This window comes from Giraffa tippelskirchi, chromosome 12, assembly GCF_054371585.1.
Source record: "Giraffa tippelskirchi isolate mGirTip1 chromosome 12, T2T-mGirTip1v1.2.pri, whole genome shotgun sequence".
NCBI lineage: Eukaryota > Metazoa > Chordata > Mammalia > Artiodactyla > Giraffidae > Giraffa > Giraffa tippelskirchi.
The window spans coordinates 4,817,064-4,843,802 of NC_137286.1; the positions used below are offsets into that span (position 1 = coordinate 4,817,064).

General features: G+C 48.2%; 1 protein-coding gene and 1 long non-coding RNA gene across 12 annotated transcripts in view; both read right to left on the bottom strand.

Moving 5' to 3' along the window:
- Positions 1–3,910: 3,910 nt before the first annotated feature.
- The window catches only part of WDR25 (WD repeat domain 25), a 137,812-nt gene continuing 114,983 nt past the window's right edge, over positions 3,911–26,739 (bottom strand). For all 11 annotated transcript variants that reach the window (XM_081549710.1, XM_081549721.1, XM_081549712.1 and 8 more), the window contains 3 exons: positions 8,715–8,885; positions 4,881–5,021; positions 3,911–4,374 (listed from right to left, as the gene is read on the bottom strand). In XM_081549710.1, coding sequence (XP_081405836.1) covers positions 4,153–4,374; positions 4,881–5,021; positions 8,715–8,885 — 534 coding nt within the window. In that variant the 3' untranslated portion in view covers positions 3,911–4,152. The remainder of the gene's footprint in view (positions 4,375–4,880; positions 5,022–8,714; positions 8,886–26,739) is intronic.
- Positions 15,703–21,547, bottom strand: LOC145529405 (uncharacterized). The gene is made up of 2 exons (XR_014071189.1): positions 17,389–21,547; positions 15,703–17,344 (listed from the first exon to the last, which is right to left on the bottom strand). It is a non-coding gene; the product is annotated as an uncharacterized LOC145529405 (long non-coding RNA).

Below are 26,739 nucleotides of genomic sequence, written 5' to 3' on the forward strand. Positions count from 1 at the left end.
GGCTGGGCTGGAGGCAGGTCCCGAGGGAGGGGACAAGCACAGGCTTCCCAAGCCTGTCCCTCTGCCCTCCAAGCATCGGTTTCCTCAACTAAACGGTGGGGCTCACGGCCACTTCACGGGGGCTGCGGGCGCCAGCCTCACTCAGAATCACGGCCACATCCGGCAGCACACACAGCCACACCTGCATCTCAAGATGAAACTGCTCTCCTCCCATGGCGGCTTCAGAGCTGTGTTCAGAGTTATGGGTGAGGCGAAGGTCAGTGCTCAGCCCCAGGAAGGTGCATGGAGGGGTACAACCCACACTCCTTTTACATTCCTGCTCCGTACTTTCTAATTTTAGCTCTCTTATTTCAAAATTGCAAATGGTGAACTCCCAGACACCTTGCGGAAGATCAGAATGAGTCTTGAATGCTCTTTGGAAGAAAGCATTTGGAGAAAGAAACAGATGAGGGCAGGAGAGCACCTGCCTTTCTTCCCAGTGAAATAACCTAACGAGGGGGCGGGGCTTGCAGGGCACAGAGTGGGGAAGGCAAGGCCACAGGGGCGCGGGCTAAGAGCCACGGTGGTTTCTGGTGACCCTGGATGTCCCTCTCGCAGGGGGGTCAGAGCTTTCACCAAGGTGTCCTCTTTGAGGACAGAAGTTTGGATGGTGTTTGCCCCAAGAGAACATGAGATGTAACGACCTACAAAGCCTTTTCCTTTGCGCTTCCTCCCTTGTTCACTGCAGCAGGCCGACTTCTGAGATGAGGAAACTGAGGTCCAGAGAAACAAAGTGCCCACAAAGGCCCCATGCAAGCAAGGGACGGGTCTGGGACCCACAGGTCGCAGCCAGCCGGGGTGTGGGCTCAGAATACGGGAGGGGTCGGGCAGCTCAGTGGACATGGAGGTCGGCCCCTGGTAAACGCCAGCACCCATGCCAAAGCCCATTGAGTACAGCCTGTAAATGATGCTCATTAAATACATGAGCGGTCATACTAACATGTCACAGCGGGGAAAGCAGTCAGCAAACCACGCAATGAAATTCTCACTCGGGACTCTCCACATCAAGGAAGGTAGGAAAATGCCCACTTCGGGCTGGGCTAGAAAGCAGACTCCAGGATCTGGGGCTGGATACAAGGAGGGGAGCAGGAGAGGTGGGCGAGAGGCACCTGGGAAGGCCAGGACCCCCACCCACAACCCCAGACAACTGCCGCCTGCCCTAGCAGCCTATGTCTGACTTCAATCACACATCGTCAGTCCATCCAACAAACACCGGCCGGGGGCCCATTCAGACCGGACCTGGGGGGATACCCCCTCATGAAAGAACTGTGGGGGTCCCGTCACTCTGCCCTCCAGCTGCATGGTGGCAGCTACGCCTCGTCAAGGACCCCTGGTCTGGGGCGGGAATGTGACACAAGCCAGCCAATCCGAGGCCTTCCCTGAGACTTATTGACTGAGAGTGGGGGCGGCAGCATTCCCTCACTGGCGGCTGAGGATGGAGCCCGATTCCGACCTGTGGCCTGAACTGGCTCAGCCCCTGCACCAGTGGCTCAGCTGCCACCGATACTAACGTTGTCACTAACACTGACCCCCCACTGCCGGCTCCTGGGGCGCCTGCTGCACACACGCCCTGCGTGAACCCCCACGAGCTGGGTACTGAGAGTTCTCCTTTACAGAAGGCACCCTGGTGCACAGGGCAGCTTGGCACTGGTGGCGACAGCACGACAACAGAAGGTGGGGATGGGGTTTAAACCCACGGCTGCTCGATTCTGAAGCCCGTGTCCTGTGGGCAGGTGACACCTGCAGTTATTCACGGAACGCCCCCCGTGTGCAGGGCCCTGCAACCCTGGGGAGCTTACACGGCACTGTGCACGTGTGCTGGGAGGGGCCAGGGCTCAGGGTACTGCTTACACATGGGGCCTTGAAATGGGGGAGGCGGTGCTGGGGGAAGAGGGGTCGGCAGGGGCGGCAGCAGGGACAATGGGAGGGCTTTGCAGGTCACAGAGCTGCCCACCCAGAGCAGAAGCAGCTACTCCAGGGCCTGAGGGGCGAGGCAGGAATGTCCACTGTCTGCCCAGGCTCTGAGTGGACGCACACCCAGCCTCCCTTCTGCTGAGGCCAGGACAGCCCCTCATGAGGCCTCCACCAGGGGCTGACCTGCAAGGGCTAGGGTGTGGTTATCTTTCTTTTCACCAAAGCAGCCCTTCTTGAGCCTAAAAAGAGAAGGTGATTCTACCCTGATTCCTACCACACCCAGCCCAGCGGCATATGGGGTCACTGAGGCCCTGCTGCATCCTGCCCTGGCTTGGGGAGTTCCCTCCCTTCACCCTCCAAGGGTCTCAGCCCCCCACCCACGCACTCCAGCCTCTCCAGCCCAGCTCGGGGACCCAGCATCCACCTGACACCGAGGCAGGCCAGGCTCCGTGCTAACTGTGGGGGGTGGAGGATGAGGGCCAGAAAAGGAGTCAGCCCTCGGGATTAATCCCGCTTCAGGGCCTTTGCACGGCCCTTCCCTCTGCTTGGGATGCCCTGCTTGTGGACCCCGAGATTCCAAGGGTCCAGAGGCAAAGTAAACACACTGAAATAAGTGCTTCTCCACCAGCCCCAGCTGTTGTTGTTCAGTCACTCAGTCGTGTCTGACTCTTTGCGACCCCATGGACTGCCGCACGCCAGGCTTCCCTGTCCATCACCAACTCCTGGAGCTTACTCAAACTCATGTCCATCGAGTCGGTGATGCCATCCAACCATCTCATCCTCTATTGTCCCCTTCTCCTCCTGCCTTCAACCTTTCCCAGCATCAGGGTCTTTTCCAATGAGTTGGCTCTTCACATCAGGTGGCCAAAGGATTGGAGCTTCAGCATCAGTCCTTCCAATGAATATTCAGGGTTGATTTCCTTTAGGATTGACTGGTTTGATCTTGCAATCCAAGGGACTCTCAAGAGTCTTCTCCAGCACAAGAGTTCGAAAGCATCAATTCTTTGGCACTCAGCCTTCTTTATGGTCCAGCTCCCACATGACTACTGGAAAAACCATAGCTTTGACTATATGGACCTTTGCTGGTAAAGTAATGTCACTGCTTTTTAATATGCTGTCTAGGTTGTTCATAGCTTTTCTTCCAAGGAGCAAGCATCTTTTAATTTCATGGCTGCTCCCAATCTGCCCAATCCCCATCCCCAGATGAGCTCCCAGGTGCTGATACCCGCCACACACTTGACCTTCCTGGACCTTCACAGCAAGCCTGCAGGCTGGGTTCTGACACCACTTTACAGAGAGGGCAACTGTGGCTCCGAGAGGAAATGTGACTTGGTCTCAGCTACACAGACAGCAGAGCCGGACCTGGAACACAGGTTCTGGAGAGGCCAGCTGGGCACCGCCTGCCTCTGTGACCTCCTCCTCAGGTCCTGCGTTTCCTCACTGATCCCCTGCCAGGACACCCTCCTCACAGGCTTCGTGGTCAGCCTCCTCCAGGGAGACTTCCAGGACTGCAGGGACGCGCCTGTCTAAATACGGGCACCTCTGGCCCCCACCCTCACCCATCAGGGGACCTTTGGGCTCCTGGGGTAACATCTCAATTGCGGTCCTGTGCGGGCTTAGGGCTCCTCGGCCTGTGGGGATCCTTGAGGGCTCCTTGCTTCTTCACGTCGCTCTGTCTCCCGAGGCAGATGCACTCCCTCAGGCAGAGGGTGAGGAGGAGTGCAGAGGGCCCTGGGCTCAGGCAAACCTGGGGACACCCCTAGCCATGCTCTGGAGGAGGGGGTTGCCCAGGCCTGAGCAGACCCTGTGAGACAGACGGGGGGCGGGCAGACCTAGGACCCGGCGTCCCACCTCTCCAACCCCCGCTTGCCCTTTGTCTCTGAGCTCCAGCGGGCCCGCAAGTAAGGAGGCAAGAGAAGCTGCTGATACGTGTTTGTCACTGAAATAACCTAAGAAATGGCAAAACACTCACGTTTATTGAGCATCACCAGCAACCCGCCAGGTGCTTTTGCTAACACGTAGTCCTTGGAACCCTGAGACACAAGGTTTTCATCCCCATTTTACAGATGAGGACACTGAGGCTCAGAGGATGGGGAAGCCGCATCCATCCGAGCCTGGCCCCGAAGCCAACCTCAGGCCCTCCTCATCGCACACACCCGCCCGCCCGGCCGGCAATGGGAAGCTTCCACGCTGCAAGGCTCAGTGCCAGATCTTGACGTCACCCTCCCAGGAGCAGGTGGCGAGCATGGAGGGCAGCACGGGGTGGAAGGTGGCGCCCACGCAGGCCTGAGTGTGCCCGTGCAGCGTGCGGGCGCGGCTGGCGGTGCGGAAGCTGTACACCAGGATCCGGCCATCAGCGCTGCCTGTCAGCAGCAGGTCGCCGTCCGGGGAGCACTCGCAGCCCACCGAGTAGCCCTCCACCTGCAGGGGGTGAGCGACTGGGTGAGAGGCCGCGGGGCTCAGCGGCCCCACGGCCCTTCCCACGGAGGGGCGGCCGGGGTCCAGAGCCAGCGGCTGAGCTCCTGCCGTGAGCCGGGGGTCCCTGTGCCCCGGCTGGTGTCACCAGGTGGCTCTCGTGGGTCCAGAGAGCACAGCTGTAGCTCAGGGACAGGTAGCGGGTCCCGGTGCCTGTGCCCTCGAGGCGGCCCGCAGGGAAAGGGGCCCATGGCCAGGCGCCCCCAGTCCCAGGTCAACATGAGCCTACAAATCAAGGCGACCGGCCCTGTCCAGCAGCTGGGGCCCAGGGAAGGGCCAGATGTGTCCCGGGGCCTTGAGTGGACATCAGGCCACATGGTATGGGGTCACCCAGGAAACAGAAATCACAGGTTGCCTGGACAGAGGGTCCGTGCTCTTGGGGACTGCAAGGCCCTTGCTGGCGTGGTTGTGGGACAACTTCCCACCCCGGGGGACAGGACGAGGCGGGGTACCTTGTGGCCTTCGTAGCGCCGCCTTCTGCTCATCCGATAGGGCCACACGGCGGAGAACAGGGCCATGTAGTTGCCGTTGGTCTGCGCCAGGAACACAGGCTCCCGTGGGTGCAAGGCGAGGCTGGGGCAGGTGTACCTCTCCTGAGAGACAGCAGGGCACAGAGAGGGTGGAGCAGGCTCCCTAACTGGCTCCTGCCTCTGACAGGCCCACCACCCACCCTCTGCTCATGGGGCCTCGAGCCCCCTGCCCAGACCTCAGCTCAGGGGTCTGTGAGCTTCCTGTTGCTGCTGTAACAAAATGCCTCCAATAAAAAGCAGCACACATTTATTATCTTATGCTTCTGGAGGTCGGAAGTCTGACACGGTCTCCCTGGGCTAAAATCAAGATGCCAGCAGGGCTCTGCTCTTTCTGGGGTCTCTGGGGGGAATCTGTTCCCTCGTCTTTCCCAGATTCTAGGGGTCCCTACACTCTTTGCCTCCTGGCCCTTGGGGTGGACTGAAAAATGTCCCCCCAAAGACTTCCATGTCCGAATTCCTGGGACCTGTGTCACCTTCTGTGTTTTTTAAAAAAGCAGGGGATCTTTGCAGTGATTAACTTAAGGATCTTGAGATGAGGAGGTCACCCTGTATTACTGCTCTAAATGCAATCACAAGCATCCATAGAAAAGGCAGGCAGAGTGAGACCAGACACACAGCGGAGGGGACGTGAAGACAGAGAGAGAGATCTGAGGATGCTGCTGTGCGGACTGGAGGGACGCAGCACAAGCCAAGAGTCACCAGCTGCCGCCAGAAGCTGAAAGGAGCAAAGGACAGATGACAGAGGCCCCACAAGCACCTTGATTTCAGCCCCAGGATACTTTTTACAAACTTCCAGCCTCCATCACTGAAAGGACACATTTCTATTGATTTAAGCCACTAGTTTTATGTTACTTTGTAATCTGTTACACAGCGACAGAAAACAAATCCACACGCCCATCTCCCCAACTGCACAGTGAGCCGTAGGGGAGCCCCAGCCCAGCCTAGGGTCCAGAGCCGCCAGAACACAGAGTGAGCAAGGAGGTGACTGGCCAAGTGCGGAGATAAACGCGTGCACACAGGGTTCCGAGCGGGAGAGATCTCGCTGCTTAATGGACTGAGTCACACAGAAACACCCCTAAAAGCTCCCTTCTGCACTGCACCTGTCCTTCTGTGTTCTAAGTGATGTCCTGAAGCCACAGCCTCTAAATGAGCCCAAATTCACAGGGCGACACTGGGAGTAGTTGGAACCGCAGACTAATGTGCTACTGGAGGCGCACGGCGACCTGATAATGAGCTCCCGGCGTGAGGCTCCAGGCGGAGCGCCTGCTCGCCTGCACGCAGGGCGAGGAGGTGTGACTCTCAGAGCGCTGGCAGCTCGGGCACACGGCACTTTCATCCACCTCACTTGCTTCCCTGGTCTCCGCATGGCTGGCGGAGGCAGGATGCCCCAGGGGCCAGACACACCCCTCTGGCCGCCTCCCAGGGCTTGCTTTCTCGGTGGGTTGAACTAGAACTCTGAAGTGAAGGTCTAGAGGCAGGTTTGTTCAGGGCCATTTAGAATCCTCTAAGAACAAGGGGACAAAAACGGGGAGAGGGAAATGGTGTATATGTACACTGGACACTGCTACTGCTGTGTGCCCCGTCGTGTCCGCCTCTGTGACCCCATGGACTGCACCCCGCCGGGCTCCCCTGTCCATGGAATTCTTCCAGGCAAGAATACCGGAGTGGGTTGCCATTTCCTACTCCAGTGTACACCTGATACATATTTTTAAATTCTGGGTGGCAGCATCAAAGAGATTAGCCATAGCTAACTTGAAACCTTAACAGATGATGGTGGTGGTGATGACAATGATGGTGATGATGGTGGTGATGGTGGTAGTGATGGTGGTGATGGTAAAAGAGGTGATGGTGATAAGGAGGGTGGTGATGATGACAATGATGACCATGGTGGTGATGTTGGTGATGGTAGTGATAGTGGTGATGGTGATGACAGCGGTGATGGTGATGGAGATGGTACAGAGGTGATGGTGATGATGATGATGGTGGGGATGGTACTGATGGTAGTGATGGTGATGGTGGGGACGGTGGGGATGGTGATGAGAGTGGAGATGGTGGATGGTGGTGATGATGGTGGTGATAGTGATGACGGTGGTGATGGTGGATGGTAGTGATGGTGGTGGTGGTGATTGTGGTGATGGTGATGATGGTGGTGATGGTGGTGGTGATGGTGGTGATGGTGGATGGTGGTGATGGTGGATGGTGGTGATGGTGGATGGTGGTGATGGTGGTGGTGGTGGTGGTGATGGTGGTGGTGGTGGTGGTGATGGTGGTGATGGTGGTGATGATGGTGGTGATGGTGGTGATGGTGGTGATGGTGGATGGTGGTGATGGTGGTGGTGGTGGTGGTGATGGTGGTGATGGTGGATGGTGGTGATGGTGGATGGTAGTGATGGTGGTGGTGGTGATGGTGATGGTGGTGATGGTGGTGGTGGTGGTGGTGATGGTGGTGATGATGGTGGTGGTGATGGTGGTGGTGATGGTGGATGGTGGTGATGATGGTGGATCGTTGGTGATGGTGGATGGTGGTGATGAGGGTGGTGATGGTTGGGATGATGGTGGTAATGACGATAATGATGATGGTGATGACAGTGATGGTGATGATGGTGGGGATGTGATAAGAGTGGAGATGGTGATGGTGGGGATGGTGGTGGTGATGATGGTGGTGATGATTGTGGTGGTGGTGGTGGTGATGGTGGTGATGGTGATGATGGCAGTGATGATGGTGGATGGTGGTGATGGTGGTGGTGATGGTGGTGGTGATGATGGTGATGGTGGATGGTGGTGATGATGGTGGATCGTGGTGATGGTGGATGGTGGTGATGAGGGTGGTGATGGTTGGGATGATGGTGGTGATGATGATAATGATGATGGTGATGACAGTGATGGTGATGATCGTGGGGATGTGATAAGAGTGGAGATGGTGATGGTGGTGGATGGTGGTCATGATGGTGGGGATGGTGGTCATGATGGTGGGGATGGTGGCAGTGATGGTGAATGGTGGTATTGATGGTGGTGATGGTGGATGGTGGTGAAGATGGTGGTGATGACGGTGGTGATGGTGGTGATGATAGTGATGATGGTGGTGATGGTGGCGGTGATGGTGATGATAGCTAATGCATTTATTGAGAACTCCCTGCACCTGGCACTGTGCTAGACTAAGTATTTACATCTTTTAATTCTCAAAACCACACTATGAGGCAAGAAATATTCTCATCCTCAATTTTCTAAGAGAAAAAAAATGAGAATCAAAGAGGCTAACTACTGGGCCTGGGCCCCTGCTTGTAGGTGGTGGATGCAGGAATTTAACACACACAGGAAGTCTATCTTCAGGGTCTGGGCTCCAACCCTTGAGTCACAGACCCTGCCCAAGCTACTGAGCAAGGGGCAAGGTGGACCCGCAGGCTGGATAGGGTGGTGGAGGGTTAGAGTACGGTTGTCTCAGGGTGTACAGCCACTTTCCTGTGGGCCTGAATGAGGCTGCCTCCCATACCCTCACCCCGTGGCATGGCTGTGCTGGGCAGAGAGCGAATGAGAGGACGCGAGGGAGTCGCCCCGACCCAGGAACCCGTGGGAGGCACTCAAGGCAGGCCTGGACCTGCATGTTGCCTCCCCCAACCCTACAGACTTCAGGCAGCCCTCTACCTCCAAAGCTCCTGCGGGCTGAACCACCTTCACAGGACGTGACCTGGGACCCCAGACAGCCTAGGGGCTACATGGATGCTCAACCCAAAAGCGATGCCCAACGGGGTTTCTCACGTGGAAGATCTGGTTGGAGATCTTGGCGGAGCTCTGGAAATCCCAGGCAATGATGGTGCGGTCGGCAGAGTCCCGGCTTGAAGCATCTGTGCTGCTCAGAAACTCGGAGCCTTCCCGGAGGAAGAGGATGTCCAGGGTCTGCTGGATGGTGGCCTTGTAGCTTCTCACCACCTGCAAGAGCGAGCACCTGTCACAGTGGGCCCCCCGGAATCCACGGGCAGGGTCGGGGTGGAGGCCAAGTGCGGGTGGGCTGCAGGGTCCGGGAGGGCAGTGCACGAAGATGCGCCCCCCTTCCAGGATGAGCAGCCCAAGCAAGGGGGTAGGGGCTACTGGAGGGAGACCTCCGGGGCCTCCCACCCCCCCAGGAAGCACACATCTGTCTCCCTCAGGCCCTGCTCCCTGACGCCCTCCACGGCCTTGCCTCTCCCCGTGGATGTCCTCCATGCCTGCGCCCCCCCCACATCCAGTGGCACGTGGGCCCAGGGAGGCAAGAAGATGCCCCCCAGCCTCATGACTGGTCCTCTAGGGAGCAGCGGGGGCCGATGAAGGAGAGCATAGAGAAGGGCCCACGCCTGGCCAAGGGCACGTAAGGGCACCATCATGTGATGCCCACCAATGCCTGGGCCATACTTTGTGCAAGGCTCTTGCTTCTGAAGAGTCTCATAATTCATAGCTTTCAAGGCCTCGGCCGGCAGCCCCTGGAGTGGTACCTGCAACGTGGGAGCCGGTAGTCTCCAGCTCATGGAGCCAGAATCACAGTATGGTAGCTAGCTTTAAAGACACGCTTTCTTTCTTACATCATTGCCAACATTCCACACTCTTCCATCTCTAAACTAATGCAATTTAGCATCAAGCCATTGTTCGGCTTTCTTCGGAGCGTTTTATCACGTGAACCTTCCCTTCTACAACAAATGAGCTGATTGGGGGCAGGGTGGGGGGGGTTCCCAGCACCGGGGTCAACAAGTACCTCCAAACTCCAGGATGACTTTAAATTGCAATGGTGAGCAACGAGCTGTGGGCACCACGCCGTGGGCCCACCTGCCGGGCCTGGCGGCCTGTTTACTAGCTCCCAGGGCGCCACCATGTGGCCACAGCACAAACACAGCTCTCCAGCACCTGGGCCACCGGTCGGGAAATGAGCTGTCTTGACACGTATTTCAAAAACTGAAATTTAAAATCTTGCCAATGTTGCAGACTTAGATATTGTAGCGTCCTCTTTCAAACATATGTAAGTCAAATTCACGTGAAATGCAGCACTCCATAAATCCAATTTAGACAGAGGGGTATTTTGAGACCCATTCTCCAGATGAGGAACACTGAGGCTCAGAGAGACGCAGGCCTTTGCTTAAGGCTGCAGGGCCAGGGCGTAGTGCTTCCCGGGGGTGGGGCCCCCATCCAGGCCTCCTGCTGGCCAAGTCCTGTCTTGGTAAATGTTGGGACAAATTCCTGGGGGAGGGTGGGCAACCAACAAGTGCCTTCTCTGAGTCTCTTCAGAAGAGCCCCCAGTGAGCGCAGTTTCCGGGTGGGCCCCCTGGAGCCTGAGGAGTGGTCCAGGAGCAGAAGAGAGAAGATGGCCATACAGGCCTCGGCGCCCAGGCCAGACTGTGCGGCTGCCCCCCTCCCTTCCTCTCTCCCTGCACCAGCATCCCGCAGGCCTGCCCTGCCCTCCCAGGCAGCCCGGAGTCTCCTGGAGTGTGAACTGGAAGGAATGCTCTGACCCCCAGCCAGGAGGGGCACAGCAGCTGTTTTGCGGACGGATGCTCTGGCCTGCCTATTTGGAGCCGGGGCAGCGGTCTAGGGCCTGTGAGCGGACAGGGCATGCGGCCGCAGTGCCCAACATCTCCCCCTATGAGGGCACGCTATCCCGACTCACCAAGCACAGCACCCTTCCAGGGCAGGCTTTGGAATCTGCTCTGGTGGGAAGAGAAGGGAGGGGCAGGAGCGAGGCCCGTCACCAGGGCTCCAGGCCCACGGCCCCGCCCAGCCACAGAGCCGTGCCTCTCCCCTCCTCCCCTCGCTTAAACCCCACTCCCCAGCAGCCGCCCCACGCCTCCACCCTGAGGCCACGTAGGGGCTGCACACCCTCCTGCCCCCTTTCCCAAAGCTCTCGCCATCGCCACATGCAGGTGAGGAGCAGGGGACTGAGGACGGCCGGGGCAGCAAGGGGAGAAGTTTGACCCAACTCGCACCCCTGGACGTGACCGGTGCACCAAGGCGCTTCTCCTCCCGGGTCGGGGGGACATGGCCCCCTAGAGCCCCACTGGCTCATGGAGAATGGCCGCCGGTGGGCACAACCGTGAGGCCCGTGGGCACCGGAGCCATCTCCAGCAGCGGCACCTCAGTCCCCAAAGACACTCAGGAAACGCGCTGACCCAGGAAAGGACAGGGGAAGAGGACCGCCCACGGGGCTCCAGCCGGGGCAGCCGGGAGCATCAGATAATTCACCTCCTGACAACGCGGGAGGAAGCTTCGCCCGGGGGGCGGCACGGAAGCCCAGAGGAGTGAAGTGCCGGAGTTCTCAGCCTGACCCTGGCAGAACTACCTGCATGCCCACCAACATGCCACCTGGCCTCCCCAAGACAAACTTTTCCAGGGGAATGAAAACCCTTGTTCTGTACACTTCCTGAGAATGGATGGAAATGGCCCAATTCATTAGGGCGTTGTAAAATCGAACGGCCGGGAAACTAGCCGTGTTATGGGCGATCCCTGCCAATAATGCTGCTGTAAGTGGAAGGCTGACCTTTGGAGTGATCGCCGCCGAACATGATTGACTTCCCTTCCCAACTGCTCCTGCCCTGGGAAAGAGCAGGGAAGTCATTTGTGCGTCTACTTGGTGGGTTTTATGGCGAACTTAATTACACCGACAGCTGGTGCGTCCCGTCCCAGGGGCATGGGACAGTGCTACACGGGCCTAACTAGCTGGATCCAGAGGGGAGCCCCGCGCAGACTCTTCTGGCCACTGGGCCTCCATCAGCAGACACTTGGAGACACTTGGCCAAGAGTCTACGGCTCTGGGAGAAAAGGAAGACGTGATCAAGACACATTCACTGCGATGAAAACCGCCTGATAACCCTTTAAAAAGTCTGCTTGACCCACCAGAAAATCCTGGGTAACTGGGCTGCTCTGGATTCATCTGAAGGCCCCTTCCAGGGGCCCCTGCCATGTCCGAGGTGCGTGGGGTTTGGGGGGTACAGGCCGAGGCTCCGGTCCGGCCCGCTGACTCACTGTGTGCCCAGGGCAGTCCTGCCCTCAGGAATGGTTTCGAATCATCACCACCCGTGGATTGGCCTGGACGACAAGCTTCTACTCAGCGCTGGATCCCGGAGAGAGGAAGGGCTGCGGAAGCCAGCTCCCCTCCTCCCACCCAGGCCCGAAGGGACAGCGAGGGAGCCGCTGCTCTGGGCCCCACAGGATGGCCGAGGCCACCTGCCCTCCCCACAGGATGCTGTGCTCCTGTTTGTCTGGTCACCCTTGGCCAGGGCTGGATCTGCCCAGTGTAGGCGGCAGTAAAGTGTGTTGAATGAAGGATAAGTGAGTGAGCAGCTACACAAATGGATGGATGAACAAAAGGACAACTTGAAAAGCAGCGACTTGTGGCCTCCAGGTGCCACGAGCATGCCGGCCCTTGGGCATCACGAAGTCCATCATGGGCCCCCCCCACAGCCCTCAACACGGAGACAAGGACACCTCACCCTCCAGGGATCTCTGAGGCCGTGGCAGGGGGGTGGGGTGGCACTCAGTGCACGCACGGCATCGCCAGACATCCGGAGGTGGGAGGGCCAAGCTCTCAGGCAGATGCCCGGGTATCTGAGCCTGATGGCCCATCTGGCTGCCTGGTCCAGGGCAGGCAGCTCACCTCTCCGTGCCTCAGTCTCCACACCCGCAAGGTGGAGCCAACAGCAGGACCTATGGCTCGGAAGTGAAGGACAGTGACAGGCCTGGCCAAGCCGCCGACACACAGCAGCTGATCATAATCCTCTTCCCAGGCCAGAGCTCGTCCCCGGGATGGGGCTGCGGGTCCTTGGACAAATCCCTCCTCCCCAAATTTCAGTTCCCTCCCCTTGAAAATAAACATATTGGTCTCTTCGGGTTCTACGATGAGACGAGTCTCTGCACAAAGGCATGTTGGAGAGTTGAGTACAGGGCCCCTTTCCGTGGCTTAAAATCACACAAGGGAAAGTAGCCGGTCACACAGGACAGTGTACACCAAAAGCGCTCTGCAGGTAACTTTTTTTAAAATCAGAAATTTCTATTAAAAAGAAATTAGACAAATATGAGAAGAGAGTATGATTAAATTTTTCTACAACCTGAGACTAGGGGAAACTTTCCTGGCTAGCGCCCCAAGGCCAGAGCACCAAGAGAAAAGATGGCAAATCTGAGTACATGAAAATAATAGTGGTAACAACAGTAAACATTACTGCACGGCGTAAGGAACAAGCAAATAATTAAGAGGAGTAAAAAAGACAGATGGGAAAGATGCTTGCGATTTACCAGTCTCGTTCTTGTTTAGTTGCTAAGTCGTGTCCAACTCCTTGCGACCCCACAGACTGTAGCCCGCCAGGCTCCTCTGTCCATGGGATTCTCTCGGCAGGAGTACCAGAGTGGGTTGCCATTTCCTCCTCCTGGAGATCTTCCTGACCCAGGAATAGAACCTGTGTCTCCTGCATTGCAGGCAGATTCCTAACCACTGAGCCACCTGGGAAGCCCCAATTTATAGGTCACTACCCCTAATAGCTCCTAATACACAGTTTCTAAAAATCGATGAAAAAAGACCAATAGCTCTACAGAAAGATGGGCAAGAGAAATGAACAGAGTTCGTATCAGAGGGAATGTAACTGGCCCTTCAATCCTGCTTATAAGAAATGAAATTTTAAAATTACATGGAGATGTCATCTCTTATCAAATTAGAAGATCCCAAGGTTTGACAATACACTCTGTTAGGTGGCTGTGGGGCATTAGTTACACTACACATTGCTGACAGAAATGTAAAATGGTCCTGTCCCTCCAGAGAGAATTTGGGCAATGCCAAACAAAATGGCATATGCCTTGTTACTCAGCGACACGTATACCCCAGCACCCCGACTTGTAGGAACTGACCCCAAAGTTACAGCAGCAAATCCCAGAAAACAGAAGCATGAGGCTGCTGAAACCAGCAACACTTGTGAAATTAAAAAAACAGAAATGACTCAAATGTACAAAACGTGCTAGTCACCCAGTCGCGTCAGACTCTCTGCGACCCCATGGACTCTGTTCATGGGATTCTTCAGGCAAGAATACTGGAGTGGGTTGCCATTTCCTTCTCCAGGGGACCTTCCCAACCCAGGGATTGAACCCACATCTCCTGCATTGCAGGCAGATTCTTTACCATCTGAGCCAAAGGTACAAAAACAGACCAGTTAAATAGATGTCAGTCCAGGCACGTTGTGGAATGCTACGTGCAGTGCAGAGAAAGAGGGTGAGGCCCGTGTCCCCGCCTGCTGTGGGCTGGCTTCCAGGAGACCCTGCTCAGTGCAAAGCCAAGGTAGAGAGACAGGGTGTAAAGGAAACACGAGAGGTTTGTATTTCTTCCACAAAAACAGTAGACAATAAACCAGAAACTAAGTAAATAAATCAGTCAGGCTGCCTCTGAAGGGGAGAGGACAGATTGGGGAATTCGGGGCTAGAGGTAGAACCCAGAGAATCTCTACAGAGGGGTAGACAGTAAATATATTAGGGTTTGGAAGCTACATTTAGGCACTGTTGCACACTCTGTGTGTGTGTGTGTGTGTGTGTGTGTGTGTGTGTGTGTGTGGTGTGTTACAGTCATTTAAAAATGACATTTAACTCAAGGACCACACAAAAACAGTATAGCCAAGATTGGGCCCATGGGCTGTAGTTATTCAATCCCTTCTCCAGAACCACGTCCATATTTTATAAAATTATACAACAAAATTAACTTAAAAGGCAGACTGTAAAATGTGAAAGCAAAATTAAGCAAATAAAATTAACCATCTTGAGCTGGTAGCTTAACCACACAAATAGGATTTATTTTAAAAGACATGGAAGCACAGTAGTTAAAGGTAGATCCTCTGCTGAATATACATTATAAACTGAAAAACAGTAATTTGATGGTAAATCTTAATTGGATATACTTTGCGAACAAAAAGAACTGTGAGAAATCTAACACTGTTTTCAGTCATTACATTGCTAGTGTCAATACATACTAAAAAAATTGAATTAAGGCAGAGAAAAATAAAATTTTTCAGATAAAAGAGATAAAAAATGTATAAAAACAAAGAAGTTAAAGAAAAGCTCCATAATGCTAAATCTGAATTGGACAAATCAGCATAAACAATAATATATTTTTTCTTAAAAAGAAAAACATTTCCTAGCTTTGTTCGAAGGAGCCAAGAAACAATGAGCAAACATCACACTCGGATTCTGGTCTCTAAACCCGATGAAACCCACAAGAGACACAGATGACAAAGCAAGGCGTCACACTAGTCATTACAGCTACACATAACCTCTGTTTAGGAAGGCAGAGGGAAGACTGGCCAAGGTCAGAAGAGACATGAAGGATACAGGAGCCCCACAGAATTTCTAGCAATGGAATACACAGTGTTTGGGGGAAAGGTGCATTAGACGGGGCTAACGTCAGATGAGACATTGCAAAAGAGAACATTACCGAGCTAGAAGACACAGCAATTGAAAATTTCAAAACATACTGGAAAGAAAAAAGACTGAATTTTTAAAATGAACAAAATCTAGTTTTAAACCAAAATGGAGCAAACCCACTACGGCCTCTCACTCTCTTTCATAAATTACAGCTGAAAACTATGGACGAAATCCAAGAAGCAACTACCTGAAGACTTTGCAAAGTAAACAACAGCTGTTAGGCTGAAGAGGGAATCTGAAATTTGAAGAAAGACCCGTACAACAGGTAAGGTTCCAGTCTTTGTTTGTTTTAGTTTTGGGGGAGGGGGGCATTGGGGGTTTGTTTGGGGTTTTCTTTTTCTTTTTTTTGGCGTTTTAACTCCTGATGTTGACCCACAGACAGACTGAATTAAGGAATTACATAGTAGACATGGACGCAAAAATTTTGAAATAAATCCATCATCTTGGCCAGAGGAATAAGAAAATGGGTCCTTGTAAGCCAGAGAATATGGGGGAAAGTTTTAAAATATCTCCCTGCTCTCCTAGCCCTCCCCTGATGCCAACTCCAACAGCTCTGACAGTGCAGGACAGATACCTAAAAACCAGAAGGGAAGAAACCTGAATAGAAGAACTAGGAGAAGAGGGAAAATTCATGTTATCTTTTCATCTATCTTCTCTGGCCAATTTGTGTTGAAAGGGATCCCACTTCAGACATAGTGTGACGAGGCAGCAGGCTAACATTCTCAAAGAACCCCATCTCTGGGCAGAAGAACCAGGAAAGGAAGTTCAGGAAGCCAGGCAGCATGGGAGAAATTCCAAAGAGGAGAAAGCTGAGAAAGGAATCCTCTGCTTCTGGATATATGAACTGACCACATGCCAGGACAATCCCTAAGTTACATGTGTGTGGAACACAACAAAAGAAGCACAGCTAAAGCTTTGAGAAGTGGCATAACATATTACTGCTGCCCCCGTCGGAAACTAACCCTTAAGTGGTTCAGCAGAACAAAGGTTTTGAATATGGAACTGAAAATAGAGTCACTGCCTACAGGAGAGAAGGGATTCACAATCTGAATCTAACAGGCTTGGTTGCCTATTAAGATAAACAAATCACTATTCTCCACAGGATTTTAACAAGACCAGGATCTTACAACATAATATTAAAAAATCACAACATATTCTGAATTTACTTGACATACAAAGAACCAGGAAAATGTAAACAGGACCCATAAGAAAAGAGACATGATATATGCCAACCCCAAAATGACCCAGATGTTTGACCCATATTATCAGATGCATTTAAACAGCTATTAAATAAAAATCCTCAAATAAACATCTATTAAATAATAATCCTCAAGATAAACATCCTTGAAATGAATGGACAGACGATCTCAACATAGAAATAGAAATACATATGCAGTACAGTGCACGCTCAGTTCTGTCTGACTCTTTGTGACCTCATGGACTGTAGCACAACAGGCTCCTCTGTCCATGGGCTTCTTCAGGCAAAAATACCAGAGTGGGTTGCCATATCCTCCTCCAGGGGATCTTCCCAATCCAGGGACTAAACCCAGATCTCCCATGACTCTTACACTGGCAGGTAGATTCTTTACCACTTGAGCCAATTTGGAAGCCCAGAAATTATATATATATATATACACACACACACACACACACACACATATCAATGAAAATTAAAGTGACTCAGTCATGTCTGACTCTTTGTGACCCCATGGACTATACAGTCCATGGGATTCTCCAGGCCAGAATACTGGAGTGGGTAGCCTTTCCCTTGTCCAGGGGATCTTCCCAACCCAGGGTTTGAACCCAGGTCTCTCGCATTGCAGGTGGATTCTTTATCAGCTGAGCCACAAGGGAAGCCCAAGAATCCTGGAGTGGGTAGCCTATCCCTTTTCCAGCGGATCTTCCAGACCCAGGAATCAAACTGGGGTCTCCTGCATTGCAGGCGGATTCTTTACCAACTGAGCTATGAGGGAAGCCTATACACACACACACACACACACACATATGCACCCACTTATACATACACACACACATATATACACTTTCTACCTTTAAGTAGAAATTTTAGAACAGAAAAAACATTTTAACAATGGGATGAGCACCATAACAAAACGGAAGTGACAAGAGAATTGGTGAACTTGGAAAAGGATCAACAGAAATATTTCGACCTTAAGAAAAACTGAGGACTTCCCCGGTGGAGCAGTGGATAAGTGTCTGCCTGCCAACACAAGGACACAGGCTCAATCCCTGGTCCAGGAAGATTCCAGTGCCACAGAGCAACTAAGCCCATGAGCCACAACTCCCAAGCCCGTGCTCTAGAGCCTGAGTGTTTTCACAACTACTCAAGTCCACGCTGCCAGAGCCTGCGCTCCACAAGAGAAGCTGCCACAAGAAGCCCAAGCACCTCAACGAAGAGAAGCCCCTGATCGCCGCAGCTAGAAAAGACCCACTCAAAGCAACAAAGACCTGGCACGGTTAATAAATAAACTAATTCATTAAAAGGAAAGAAAAGTTAAATCCTAATTTAAAAAGAAAAAATGAGTGAAGTCTTAGGAATTTGTGAGATAATATCAGAAATTAAATATTTTAGTCAATGGAGTTCCTAAAGGACAGGGATAAGAGAGTAGTGCCGAAAAGAAAAAATATTGATTGAGAAGTGTCCAAAATAAGCACACTGAATATTTACCAAAACAGACCATGTTATAGGACATCAAACAAGTTTCAATAAATTTAAAAGGATTCAAACATACAATGTATGGTTTGTGATCACAACAGAGTTAAATTAGAAATCACTAACAGTTTTATACATATATATATGGAAAATCCCCAAGTATTTGTAATCTAAATTCTCCTAAATAATCCCTGGAGCAAGAAGAAATATAAAATATAGTTAGAAAATATTTTTAACTGAATGAAAATGAAAAGCTCTATCAACAGTTGTGTAATGAAGCTGCAAAACCTAGAGGAAAACTAAAAGCACGGAACATCTACAGCAGAAAAGAATAAAAATCCCCAAAGAAAATAAACCTAAGTCTTAAGCAGGAAAGAAAAAAGCTTAAAAAGTAAATTGATCATTTCTTAAAATAAGAGAAATAGAGAAAAATCAGTGATACAAGAATGTATACTTAAAGATCAACAAAACTGATAAATCTCTATCCAGACGGATGAGAGGAGGAAGGGAGAAGACACAAATTAGCAGCGTCAGGGATGGGAGATGAGGCGACTTCACTACATATTATGTCGATAGTTTTAAAACAATTAAAATAGCATGGACAACTTTATAAAAAGATAACTTTTTATAGATAGTTATCTATCAAACTATATATCAAAACTTTATACCAAAAAGATAACTTTGATGAAATACATGCATTTTTTGAAGGACAGAAACTACCAAAGGCCACTGAAATAGAAAAAGAAAATTGGAAGAACCCTATATTTATTAAATAAATTTTATTTGAGGTTTCAAACCTTCCCACAAAGGGAACTTCAGGCCAAGCCAATTTCATCTCTAGTCAATCCTAGTAAACATTTATGGAAGAAACAATGTCAATTATACACAAACTCTTCCAGAAAACTGAAGAGAAAGGAACGCTTTCCAAGTTATCTTATGAGGACAGAATTACTCTGATACCAAAACTAGACAAAGATATTATAAGAAAAGCAAAGAATAGATCAATATCCCTCATGAATACAGATTTTAAAATTCTTACATGTTAGCTAGCAGAATCCCAAATTATGTAGAGAAGATAATACATCATAGTCAAGTGAGATTTACCCCAGGATTACAAGGTTGCTTTAATATTTGGAAATCTTTCAAGAAAATTCACCATATTAACACAATAAAAGAGAAAAACTACACTATCCCTTCAACAGATATGAGAAAGGCATTTGACAGAATCCAGTGGTAATTCATAATAAAAACTTTCAAGAAACTAGAAATAAAAGGGAACGTCCTCAAACTGATAGGAGCATCTACCAAAAAACTCCAACAAAAAACTACAGTTAACATCATACATAACTATGGAAAAGAATATTTTTCTTCTAAGATTGGAAATAAGGCAAGTATGTCTTTTTTCAACATTTCTAAGTCAACATTGTTCCAGAAGTTTGAGCCAGGGCAACAAGGTAACAGGTGGTGGCGGTTTAGTCACTAAGTCGTGTCCAACTCTTGTGACTCCGTGGACTGTAGCCCACCAGGCTTCTCCAGGCAAGCATACTGGAGTGGGTTGCCATTTCCTTCTCCAGGGGATCTTTCCCACTTAGGAACTGAACCTGGGTCTCCTGCCTTACAGGCAGATTCTTTACTGACTGAGCTACAAGGGAATCCAAGGTAACAGGAGGAAGGAGGAAAGAAGAAATTACATCTATATTAGGAAAGAAGCATTTAAGCTGCCTTTATTCACAGATGACATGATCGTCTTTGCAGAAATAGAATCTACAAAGAAAAGCAACTAGAACTAATACATGAGCTTAGTATAGTTGCAGAATCCAAGGTAAATATACAAATATCCACTATATTTTTATATTTTAACCATGGATAAGCAGAAATTGAAGATGAGAAATATTTCTTACAATAGCATAAAAATATATAAATACTTATGGATAAATCTAACAAAAAATGTGATTTAATTATATGGAAAAATATACAATGATTATGGATTATACAACGTTGTTAATAATTCAATGCTCCCTCAAATTGATCTGCAGCTTAAATGCAATATCATTCAAAGTTCAAGCAGGCTTTTTTTTTTAAGAAACTGACAAAGTGATTGTAAAATTGAAATGTAAATTCAAAGAAGCTAGAATAGTCAAAACAACTTTGAGAAAGAAAAAAAAATTGAGAGACTTACATTACCTGATTACAAGACTCATTGTAAGATTACAATAATGAGAACAATAGGGTGTTGGTGTAGAGACAAAGAAAACAATGGAATTGAAGAGAAGGTACAAAAAAGACCGACACATATTCAGTTATCTGATTTTCCACAAAGGCATAAAGTCACAGATACTGTTTTCAACAGATGTTGCAGCACTATTGAATATCTATTTGTAAAACCATTAACTTCCATCCATACCTTGTACTGTATACAAAAATTAATACAAAATGGACCACAGACTAATATAAAGCCCCAAACTATACAATTCCTGGAAGTAAACAGGAGCAAATCTTTGTGGCCTTAAGTTATACAATTTACTTACACTGACCACCAATAACAAATGTTGATAAACTGGACTTTACTAAAAAAATTTAATTTGCTCTTAAAAAACTGTTTTGAGAATGAAAATACAACCTGTAGACTATGAGGAAGTATCTACAAATCACACATGTGATAAGTGTTTTATGTTCTAAATATAAAGAACACTCAAAACTCAGCAATCTGATTTTTAAAATGAGCAAAACATCTGAACGGACCATCAGAAAAAAGAAACAGATGGTCAATAAGCTCATGAAAACACACTCAACACCATCAGTCATTAGGGAAATGTATGCTAAAACCACAATGAGATAACACATTATATACATTTCAGAAGGTCTAAAATTAGAAAGATTGACCATACCAAATGTTGGCTAAAATAGAGAACGATCGAACCCTCACACAATGTCAGTGGGAATGTAAGAGTGCAACCATTTGGAAAGCTGACAGTTTCTCTAAAAGTTAAACCTACACCAGACATGGCCCAGACATTCACCTCCCAGTTATTTATCCAACGCCTCAATCAGTTCAGGCCTCCATAATACAGTACCACAGACCTATACAACAGACATTTATTTTCCCACCGTTCCAGAGGCTGGAAGTCTGAGATCAAAGTGCCCACAGAATTGAGGCCAACTCTTTGGCTTGAAAATGGTGCTTTCTTTTGTGTCCGCACGTGGCCTTTTCTCTATGCAGCACACAGAGAAAGCTCTGGTTGACTTCCTCGTCTTAAAAGACACCAGTCTGCACTTCCCAGGTGGCACAGTGGATAAGAATACACCTGTCAATATAGGGGACATGGGTTCAATCGCTGGTCCAGGAACATTCCACATGCCATGGGGGAACTAAGGCCCGTGAGTCACAGCTCCTGAGCCCATATGCTGCAACTACTGAAGCCCATGTGCCTCAAACCTGTGCTCCACAGCAAGAGAAGCTTTTGCAATGAGAAGCCCACAAACTGCAACGAAGAGTAGACCGCCCCCCTTCACTGCAACTAGAGAAAGCCTGTGCATAGCAACAAAAGCCCAGCGCAACCAAAAAATAAATAAAAAGACACAGTCTCATTGGATTAGGGCCTCACTCTCAGTACCTCATTTATATGATCTAAATCAAACCCCTTATGATTATACATTGGAAGTGACAAATAGACTCACGGGATTAGATCTGCTAGAATGCCTGAAGGACTATGCCAAAGAATGTTCAAACTACTGCACAGTTGCACTCATTTCACATGTTAGCAAGGTAATCCTCAAAATACTTCAAGCTAGGCTTCAACAGTACATGAACTGAGAACTTCCACATACACAAGCTGGATTGAGAAAAGGCAGAGGAACCAGAGATCAAATTGCCAACGTCCATTGGATCACAGGAAAAGCAAGAAAATTTCATAAAAAACATTGACTGAACAACAACTTGGGTCCTCATTTAACCATAATTAGGTTGTTAAAGGCCCTGTTTCCAAATACAGTCACATTAGGGGTTGGGGCTTCAACCTATGGATTTGCAGGGGGTACAGGGAAACACAATTCAGTCCATAACATCTAAGGAAATGAAAACATGTATCCACATCAAGTCTTGTCACTCTACTTCATTTGAAGTAACTAAAAACTGGAAACAACCCAATGTCCATCAATTGGTAAGAAGGTACACTGTGCAATAGCCTTAAAATGGAATATTACTTAGCAACACAAAGGAATGAACTATTACTGATACACGGCAAAGTGGGCCCATCTCAAAATAATTACACTGAATGGGAAAAAAAAAGTCATGCAAAAAAGAGCTACCTGCCATGTGACCACACTTACACAGAAATTCTGGAAAATGGAAACTAACTTCTGATGACAGGGAACAAATCAGTGGAGGCATTAAGAAGGGGCATAGAAACCCTTGAAGGTTGTGGGTGTGTTACGGATCCTGGTGGTGGTTTCATGGGTGTATGTGTGTGTCACCGCTGTACACTTCAAACATGTGCTATTTATTATATGTCCATGATACTTCCATAAAGGCAATTTTTAAAGGGCTGACATGGGAAAAATGAAGGCAGAATAAAGACTTTTTTGATAAACAAAAACTGAGAGAATTCACAACCAGCCGATCTATACCACAAGAAATGTTAAAGGTAGTTCTTCAGACTGAAGGGTAATAATAGTAGATCGGTACTCAGATCAACAGGAAGAAATGAAGACACTAACAGCCAATTAAAAAATAAATTGAAAGAAATAATGATAAGAGCAATTTTATTTCAACAAATCTGACAACTTAGATGAAATGGACAAAATCTCTGAAAGAAAAAATTTACAAAAATGAAGAAGAAATAGAACACCTGAATAGCCAATATATATACTTTCTAAATTTACTTTTTATTTTATATTGGGATACAGTTGATGTACAATGTTATGTTAGCTTCAGGTACATGGCAAAGTGATTCAGTTATACATATACATATACCCACTCTTTTTCATAGAAAAAGCAAAAGAATTCCAGAAGGACATCTATTTCTGCTTCATTGACTATGGTAAAGTCTTTGACTGTGTGGGTCACAGCAAAGTGTGGAAAATTCTTAAACAGATAGGAATACCAGACCTGCCTCCTGAGAAATCTGTATGCAGGTCAAGAAGCAACAATTAGAACCAGACATGGAACAACAGACTGGTTCCAAATTGGGAAAGGAGTACGTCTAGTCTGTATATTGTCACTCTGCTTATTTAACTTCCATGCAGAGTCCACTACACAAAATGCCGGGCTGGATGAATCACAAGCTGGAATCAAGATTGTCAGGAGAACTATCAGCAACCTCAGATATGCAGATGATACCACCCTAATGGCAGAAAGTGAAGAGGAACTAAAGAGCCTCTTGATGAGAGTGAGAGAGGAGAGTGAAAAAGTTGGCTTAAAACTCAACATTCAGAAAACTAAGATCATGGCATCCAGTGCCATCACTTCATGGCAAATAGATGGGGAAACAATTAAAATAGTGACAGATCTTATTTTCTTGGGTTCCAAAAGTACTGCGGACGTGACTGCAGCCACGAAATTAAAAGATGCTTGCTCTTAGGAAGAAAAGCTATGACAAACCTAGATACTATATTAAAAAGCAGAGACATCACTTTGCCAACAAAGGTCTACATAGTCAAAGCTATGGTTTTTCCAGTAGTCATGAATGGACGTAAGAGTTGGACCATAAAGAAGGCCTGAGTGCCAAAGAATTGATGTTTTTGAACTGTGGTGTTGGAGAAGACTCCTGAGAGTCCCTCAGACTGCAAGGAGATCAAACCAGTCCAATCATAAAGGAAATCAGTCCTGAATATTCACTGGAAGGACTGATGCTGAAGCTGAAGCTCCAATACTTTGGCCACCTGATGTGAGGAGCTGATTCACTGGAAAAGGCTCTGATGCTGGAAAAGATTGAGGGCAGGAAGAGAAGGGGGCAGCAGAGGATGAGATGATTGGATGGTATCACCGACTCAGTGGACATGAGTTTGAGCAAACTCCGGGAGATGGTGAAGGACAGGGAAGCCTGACGTGCTGTAGTCCATGGGGTCGCAAAGAGTTGGATATGACTGAGCAAATGAAATGATCTGAACTAACTGATATACGAGAAACAAAACAACTGGAAAATAAAAATTTTGTTAAAACTCATTTGCAATAGTTTTCAAAACCATGAAATACTGAGAAATAAACGTAATGTAATATGTGCAACCTTTGAACACTGGAAACTACAAACCCTGCTGAGAGAAACTGAGGAAGATCTAAAGAAACAGAGAAACACAACGGTCACAAGTCAGAAGACTCAATGTCGTTAAGACGTCAATTCTCCTGAAAGCAATGTATATATTAAATATAATCCTAACCAAAATACCAGGAGGCACTTTTTTTGTAGAAAATGCCAAAGCGACTACAAAATTGAAATGGGACGATAAAATCCTAAAATAGCCAGAAAAATTTTGAAAAAGGAAAACAAGGTTGGAGGATTTGAAGTATCCAATTTCAAGAACCACTGTAAAGCCACAGTGAAGAGACTACTGTATAGGGAAAAGACAGCTATATTAATCAACGAACAAGACTGAGAACCCGGAAAGCGACCCATGCTTACATGGACAACTGATTTTCAAACAGAGGTCCAAAAGCAATCTAATGGGGAAAGGAATGTCTTTTCAACAAATGGTGCTAAAACAACTGAGCATATACTATGTGACAAAGCTAAACAAATCTTACCTCATACTAGACACAAAAATTGACTCAAAATGGATCCTAGACTTAAAAATACAAAGAAAAACTATGAAACTAAAAAAAAAACATAGGAGAAGGTCTGCGCAACCTTAGAGTGGGCAGAGATTTCTTCGCTAGAACACAAAAAAGCCATGGAATGGGAGAAAGCATACAAAGAACTCCGAGACCTTCATCATCATCATCATCATTATCACCTTAAATAGGCAAAAGACTTGAACTGACCTTCTGAGAAGAAGGTATTCAAATGGCCGACAAACCCATGAAAAGGCGAGCAGCGTCATTCGCCATCAGGAAAATGAAATGAAAGCCACAAACAGGTACCACTGACACACCCACTACAATGGCTAAAATGGACAAGACTGACCGTACCAAGGGTTGGTGAGAGTGTGGGGCAACTGAAACCTTCCTACACTGCTAATGGGAATGCAAAATGGTACAACCACTTGTGAAACAGGCTAGCAATTTATTATAAACGCAAACATATACATACGATACCACCTAACGGTTACACTCCCGGTTACATGAAAGAGAAGTGAAAATACATATCCATACAAAGACCTTTTCCCATGAGCAGTCACAGCAGCTTCATTTATATTAGTCATAACCCAAAACTGGAGACAACCCAAAATGTCCATCAACAGGTAAATGGATAAACAGACTGATATAGTCATACCCTGGAATACGACTCAGCAATAGAAAGGAATAATGATACATACAGCAATGTGGATGAATCCCAGACAATTATGCTAAAAGAAGCCAGGTACGAAAGAGTATCTACTGCATGATTCCATTTATACAGAAGTTAAAAAAAACACAAACTGCTCTTTAGTGACAGAAAATAGATCAGTAGCTACCAAAGGGCTGAAGCAGAGGAAGAGATTTACTGCAAAGGGGCGGGAGGGAACCCGTGAATGATGAAAATGCTCTGTATCTTGATTGCAGTGGTGGTTCTGCAAATGTATACACCTGTCAAAACTCATTGATTTGTGCACAATAATGGGTGGCAGTTAACTGTACTGAGTTATAATAAAGTTGATTTTTTTAAAAAAAGGTTCAGAAGCCTACTTAAAGGAGGCTCAACTCACCAAATACTGGGCAATTTGAGCACTGGAATAATAACAGCCACAACTGATTGAGACATATCAAATACATTATAAAGACAAAAATTCATAATGATACAAAAAAAAAGAAAAAGTCCATGAAAACCTAATTAGGTACTTTTAGAGATGCTAGGGAAGCAACTCATTATTCTGAAAACTTGTAAATAAAGGAAAAGACTCAAGCTTTTCTCTTGCCTTTTCTGTCCTTAGGGTAGCTAAGTCTGAAAGCAAAGCTTTCTCTATAGAAGTAGTCCGGTATTCTACAACCTCTAATGAATTCATAGATGTTAACAATGATCATTAGTAACTACTGAGATCGTTAGGTGAAAACCTGATGAGGATTTTATAAATGAGACGCCAGACAGACAACCCCTGAACTCCCTGATGAATCACATCATCATCAAAACTGGTTCAACCAGACGTTGGGGAAGTTTCCTCCTGATGGAAGAATGTACCATGACTTGTTCTTCAAAAAAACTGAGCCTGAATCTGATCAAATATTCTTGAAAAAAGGAAGAGGAAAAAAAAAAAATCCCTGAATCTTATCAAGCGTCTATCATAGGTATTACCTGGGAGCTTATTAGAAACGTATCTTCTCTGACCCCACTCCAGACCCACTGAGTCAGAATTAGAATCAGAGTAACAAGTTTTCCCAGTGATCTGTGTGCACATCGCAGCATGAGAAGCCCTGTCTAGCCTCGACTCCTGGTTTATAAGACACACAGGGAACAGAGGAACGCGCTAAATGACACCACGGGGGATGCAGCGAGGAAAATGAAGGGCAAGCAACCCAGGTATTCCCCAGGAAATAAATTACAAGAAAAACAAGGGAGGAAAGGAACCCAG